This window comes from Rhinopithecus bieti, unplaced genomic scaffold (genome assembly GCF_001698545.2).
Source record: "Rhinopithecus bieti isolate Rb0 unplaced genomic scaffold, ASM169854v2 scaffold_41082, whole genome shotgun sequence".
NCBI lineage: Eukaryota > Metazoa > Chordata > Mammalia > Primates > Cercopithecidae > Rhinopithecus > Rhinopithecus bieti.
The window spans coordinates 106,685-113,309 of record NW_016817890.1 but is presented as its reverse complement, the minus strand read 5'-3'; the positions used below and the strand labels follow the sequence as shown (position 1 = coordinate 113,309).

Here is a 6,625-nt window from a genome sequence, read left to right as displayed (position 1 = left end):
GCCAGGCTGGTCTCGAACTCCTGACCTCAAGTGATCCACCTGCCTTGGCCTCCCAAAGTACTGAGATTACAGGCTTAAGCCACTGCGCCCAGTCACCTGGGTCTGTTTTTATTCATCATTGTATCCCTCTGCTTAGGACTGGCATAGGATTAGAAATACTTGCTGAATGAATGAACGAGCCCCTCAATATGCAGATAGGACAAGACTGAGATGGATGATGCCACTTACTTGTCACACCGCAAATGAAGAACTGGGGTCTTTTGATTCTACCCCAGCTCTTTCCATTAAACTTTCCCGATTCCTGTGTTCCCTTCTGTCTCAGTGGAGATCTCAAAACTAATTCTAGATTCCTTAGCTGCCAAGGTCAGTGACTCGTCCTACTACTGAAACCCAGCTGGAGGCCCCTTGGTGTTTGATATCACCAACAGAATATCCTTTATGAGTGTCAGCACTGGCATCAGGAGGTTCTGGAGAAAGTAAAACCCTTCAACATCGTCATCCTGATGGTTGGCCACAAGAGTGACCTGTTGGTGAGCACCAGGTGACACCACAGGAAAAGAAGCTGGCTGCCTCTTTGTGACATTGAAACTTCAGCCAAGAGCAACGGTAACATTACCACAGCCTCTGAGGAGCTCACTCAATATATCTGTGAGACTGTGAAGAGGGGCACATGGGATCTAACCCAGGGTGGGAGGGAGTTTTGAAAAGCAGGGTCTCAGGCCAGGCGCGGTGGCTCAAGCCTGTAATCCCACTTTGGGAGGCGAACGGGCGGATCACGAGGTCAGGAGATCGGAGACTCATCCTGGCAACACAGTGAAACCCCGTCTCTACTAAAAAAATACAAAAACTAGCCGGCGAGTATGGTGGCGGACACTGTAGTTCCCAGCTATTCGGGGAGGCTGAGGCAGGGAATGGTGTGAACCCGGGAGGCGGAGCTTGCAGTGAGCTGAGATCCGGCCACCGCACTCCAAGCCTGGGGTGCAGAGCCAGGCTCTGCTCAAAAAATAAATAAACTAAAATAAATAAAAAATAAAAATAAAAGGCAGGGTCTCATCCTGGGGCCAAGCTTCAGGAAGCAGAGGACCAAAGCAGATCAAGGTGGCTGTGCCTGTGCTAGTGACCCTTGGGTAGGACAGCCATCCTCCCTAGAGCCCACAGAACTCTCACAATCCACAAGGGCCATGCTGGGCCTAGGACAGGATGATGCTAGGTGCCACTGAAGGACATGACCCTGAGGTCTGGAAGGGGCCTGGTTTCTTCTGCATGATGGCGAAAACACTAGGATCAAAGATACCAGCAACTAAGAAGAGATGGGCACCTGCACAGACACGCCTATCCTGAGGACAGGCGCCTACTCCCATCCTTTCTCAGGGAAAGGGATGAACAGCTTTCTCCAGGAGTTCCAGAAGAGCAGGTCAAAAGGGTTTTTAGGCTGGGCGCGGTGGCTCACTCTTGTAATCTCAGCACTTTGGGAGGGTGAGACCTGTCTGGCCAACACAGTGAAAACCCCATCTCTACTAAAAATACAAAAATTAGCTGGGTGTGGTGGCAGGTGCCTGTAATCCCAGCTACTCAGGAAGCTGAGGCAGGAGAATCGCTTGAACCCAGGAGGTGGAGGTGGCAGTGAGCCAAGATCGCGCCACTGCACTTCTAGCCTGGGTGACAGAGCTAGACTCCATCTCAAAAAAATTAAAAAAACAAAAACCAAAAAAACCCAAAAAGGATATTTAGGCACATAACATTGCCAAAACAAGGATGCCTGTTCAGTTGAGGGCCGTGAGAGAAGGTCACCCTACTCAATTCTTATGGCAGAGAAGCTGGACTCAAACTCCTGCTGATATTATGGCCTCCCTTGGAGTAAAATGATGGAAAATCCCTGAGTTTTTCTCAAACACAGAAATGAGTAACGATGCTGCCACCTGCTGACTAGAGAGCTGCAATCCAGGCTTGCCTGTCCTGACTCCCTCTGGGATTTCAAAGGTACCTTGTCTTTCGATTAATAACTTCTTTATTCTGGAAAAGCAAATGAAAGTCATATTCATATAAACACTGACATTACAAAGTACAGGGAAAAGGGGAAGGGAGAAGGAAACAAAACCCTTTACAAATCCTGCTAATACTGTCTTACCAAAAAGACCATAATGCTTTGTCCCATATTCAGTCACGTATATAATAAACCACAAATAAAATCTTCTCTGGAAGATACATTGCTCCTCTTTGAGATGGCAGGGAAAAGGGACCGGAAGTTGGGGTAGGAGGCTTTATTCTTTTGGCAGATCCTCTCAGTCATTATAGATATTGCTGCACTGTTAATAAAAAATATATGCTTCTCTGTAAAGCATTAAAAAAAAAAAAATCCAAGGATGAGATGGCTGAATTCTCAGCTCAAGTATCTCCAAATACATTGCTGTCCATTCCCTGACCTTTCCGTGTGTTATTTCTTGGTTGTTTTCCGGATCAATGCCATTCTCTGAAAGGAGAGAGAAATAAGCAGTTATGCAGCAGCAGCTGGAGTCAGGAGCATTCTGGAACATTTTGTGTGGCTAGCAGGCCTCGTGGTCTACACTGTAGGCCGCAGCCCTCAGAGACCTACAGTCACAAGGCATCTCAGCAGATTCCTTTTAACCAGAGAGCAGTCTGCAAGGCCCCAAGAGATGTTTAGATGGGCTAGTGGACCCACTTCATCTACCAAACTGCTCTAGGCTAGCAGAATGGCAAAAAAGTTAAAAGCAGGAGAAAGTGACAGCTCTTGAGTTTTGAGGACTTAGAGGATTAGCTGGGAAAGCATGTGTTTTCTTTCTTTCTTTATTCTTCTTCTTTTTTTTCTTTTTTGAGATGGGCTCTCGCTCTATTGCCGAGTCTGGAGTGCAGTGGCACGATTTCAGCTCACTGTAACCTCTGCCTCCCAAGTTCAAGCGATTCTCCTGCCTCAGCCTCCCCAGTAGCTGGGATTACAGGCACATGCCACCATGCCTGGCTAATTTTTGTATTTTTAGTAGAGACAGGGTTTCACTACGCTGGCCAGGCTGGTCTCGAACTCCTAACCTCAAGTGATCCACCAGCCTCAGCCTCCCAAAGTGCTAGGATTACAGGCATGAGCCACTGTGCCTGGCCAAGCATGTGTTTTCTGGGGTCCCCTGACCCCAATCTTTTCTCCGATGATGGACACAATAGGGAAAGGGCCTCAATTTCAAAGTGTTGCCACACACAAAGGGAGCTGACATTTCACACCTCATGACCTGCATTGAAGGGAAACTGAAGACTAACAACTTCTACCACAGTCCATCATGGAAACACTCAGATCCACAGGTTTCATGATCTGAATTATTTTACTATTACTAGCCACTAGCCAAACTGACAGCTTGCTTTGCTCATTCTTTTTGACCAAATACCAATATTATGGCATTTGTTGACTAAATAAATAGGGCTGAAAAATGGTTAATTTGGGAGCACAAAGTGACAGTCCATTATTTGGAGAGACTCTCTTCTGAACAGTGCAATCTTTCCATTCAGGAAACTGGTGGCTTCCCTGTAGGGCTTGCTCTGTGAGCTCTACCAATACCTACTCCAGAGATACCAGGCTATGGCGAAGCAGGGGCACTCAACCAGGACTGCCCAGTTGTGCCTGCTAAGCTTGGAAAAAGCTCACGTTTCAAATCAGAGTAGCCACTTAAGTTAAGACAGAAAGGATAACAGCCTTGTCAGAGGGAGGCCAACACTGCTGTTGGACTGATCAAAGATGGGGGTGACTTGCTCCACAGCAGAAGTAGTATTCTCATACTGACTCCTAGGTTCCTTGTTTAGAGGGAACCTTGTTCAAAGGTAAAACCAGGACACAGGCCAGAATGTCCAGCACAGCAACCTGGATACTACCTCTCAGAACAAGCACAGCATATTTTTCCTTTGTTTCTTTTTTTTTTTTTTTTTTGAGACGGAGTCTCGCTCTGTCGCTCAGGCTGGAGTGCAGTGGCCCAATCTCCACTCACTGCAAGCTCCGCCTCCCGGCTTTACGCCATTCTCCTGCCTCGGCCTCCCGAGTAGCTGGGACTACAGGCGCCCGCCACCTCGCCCGGCTAGTTTTTTGTATTTTTTTAGTAGAGAAGGGGTTTCACCGTGTTAGCCAGGATGGTCTGGATCTCCTGACCTCGTGATCTGCCTGCCTCGGCCTCCCAAAGTGCTGGGATTACAGGCTTGAGCCACCGCGCCCGGCCTACTTTTGCTTTCTTTAACCTGCCTTCTCTTCATAGGACCATATATGGTGTTGCAATCAGCAACAATGAAGGAAGATTTCATTAAGGAGGTATGGTGGGGTGAGCTCCATCCATGTTAGAAGAACCCAGAATCAACAGTTTTAAGTGACACTCAACAGAGTTACAGGAAAAAACAGACCATATGTGGGAATAGCATGGCACCATGTGAATATCTTATTGATCTCCCGGTGACCGCTGCTCTCTCTGACCCTTGCCCTCTCTGACCCTTGATCCAGAGAGTGAAGTTTGCTGTATGGGGGAAGCGAGACCCCCTAGAAGGTAGCTGTGTGTATCCACTCTGAGATGTAGCTCAAGGAATCAGCCTTGGCTGTCCCCAGGGCTCTGGCATCTCCTCACCTGTTTGTGAGCTTCTGTGGTGCAAGCTTTTTTGTAGGGTCGGATTTCTTCAGAGCCAAATCCTGGGATCCACATGTTCCACTGGCGCTCTGCAAGGAAGAAGCCAGCAAAGAGATAAAGGTACCAAGAAAGCAGTACCAGGAGTGCAATGTGACCCCCTTGGATCAGGGAGGATGAATGTGGGCATCTGGCTACTAACTCCACAGAAGGATTATATTACAAATGGGAAAAATGGGCATGGCCTCTCCAAGGTGTTTTTTTTTTTTTTTTTTTTTTTTGGAGACAGGGTCTTCCCACTCTGTCACCCAGAGTGGGGTGCAGTGGCACAATCTTGGCTCACTACAGCCTTGACTGCCCCAGCACAAGCGATCTTCCCATCTTGGCCTCCCAAGCAGCTGGGACTGCAGGTGCATGCCACCATGGCCAGCTAATATTTCTTTCTTTCTTTCTTTTTTTTTTTTTGGAGACAGAGTCTCACTCTGTTGCCCAGGTTGCAGTGCAGTGGCATGATCTCAGCTCACTGCAAGCTCCGCCTCCCGGGTTCACGCCATTCTCCTGCCTCAGCCTCTCGAGCAGTTGGGACTACAGGCACCCGCCACCACACCCAGCTAATTTTTTGTATTTTTAGTAGAGACAGGGTTTCACCGTGTTGGCGAAGAAGTCTAGCTATCCTGGGACTGCTCAAGGATGAGACCATATGGAGAGATGGTGGGTGGGGAAGATGGGAAGGGTAGGACTGGGGAATGTGAAGGGGAATGGGAGGGTTGGGAGGGACGGAGGGAGACGCCTACAGAATCCCAGCTGTTTCAGTGTTCTTAGACCAGGCATCAGACATGGACGATATGAAGCCTTCCATTATGGGTTATTTAAATTGTGTCCCTAAAAAAGATATGTTGCAGTCTTAACCTTAAGTATCTCCAGAATATGATCTTATTTGGAAATAGGGATGTTGCAGATGAAATTGGTTAAAATGAGATCACATTGGAGTAGGGTTAGCCCTTAATCCAATATGACTGGTGTCCTGTGAGAAGAAAAGAAGAGACACAGAGACAGAGACACACAGGGAAAAGGCCATGTAAAGACTGAGGCAAAGCCTGGAGTTCTGTAGCTGCAAGCCATGGAACACCAAGGATTGCCAGCCACCACCAGAGGCTAGGAGGAGGCAAGAATAGACTTTTCCCTAGGGGCAGCAATGAGAGCATGACCCTGCTGACACTTAGATTTCAGATTTCTGGCCTGCAGAACTGTGAGAGAAAATTTTTTGTTTTAAGCTGCCAAGTTTATGGTATTTTGTTAAGGTAGCCTGAGGAAACTAGTATGCTTTCCTTCAAGACAATCTCAGGCCCAGCCACTGCCTGACTTAGTAAAACTAGCTGAGCCCAGTCAACCCCCAGATTCATGAATAAAATCAACAACTGTTATTGTGCTAAGCCACTGTTTTTGGGGTGGTCTGCTACACATTAATGGAAAACCAGAATATCTGTCCTTTTCTCTAGACACCAGCAACATTACCCAAAGTGTGTTATTTACTTTACCTAGACTACCAATGCCTCCCCAAGGCAATAGCTTCTTGACACTGTGAAGGAAGCCTTTCAATAATTAGTCATGGGCTGATCTGCACCGAATCTCATTCATTTGGCCTGTCTCTATAGTTATACATTGGGCTGGGCATGGTGGCTCACGACTGTAATCCCAGCACTTTGGGAGGCCAAGGCAGGTGGATCACCAGGGGCCAGGAGTTCGAGACCAGCCTGACCAACATGATGAAACCCCATTTCTACTGAAAATACAAAAATTAGCCAGGTGTGGTGGTACAGGCCTATAGTCCCAGCTACTTAGGAGGCTGAGGCAGGAGAATCACTTGAACCCAGGAGGTGGAGGTTGCCGAGATGGCATCACTGCACTCTAACCTGGGTGACAGAGTGAGACTTGATCAAAAAAAATATATTTATTTATATATAAAGTATAATATATATAAAGTATATATAAACATATAAAATTATATATATTTATACAAA

General features: G+C 47.2%; 1 protein-coding gene across 3 annotated transcripts in view; it reads right to left on the bottom strand.

The window, feature by feature from the left end:
• Positions 1–1,990: 1,990 nt before the first annotated feature.
• The window catches only part of TAF12 (TATA-box binding protein associated factor 12), a 39,993-nt gene continuing 35,358 nt past the window's right edge, over positions 1,991–6,625 (bottom strand). For all 3 annotated transcript variants that reach the window (XM_017856462.1, XM_017856461.1, XM_017856463.1), the window contains 2 exons: positions 4,608–4,696; positions 1,991–2,470 (listed from right to left, as the gene is read on the bottom strand). In XM_017856462.1, coding sequence (XP_017711951.1) covers positions 2,435–2,470; positions 4,608–4,696 — 125 coding nt within the window. In that variant the 3' untranslated portion in view covers positions 1,991–2,434. The remainder of the gene's footprint in view (positions 2,471–4,607; positions 4,697–6,625) is intronic.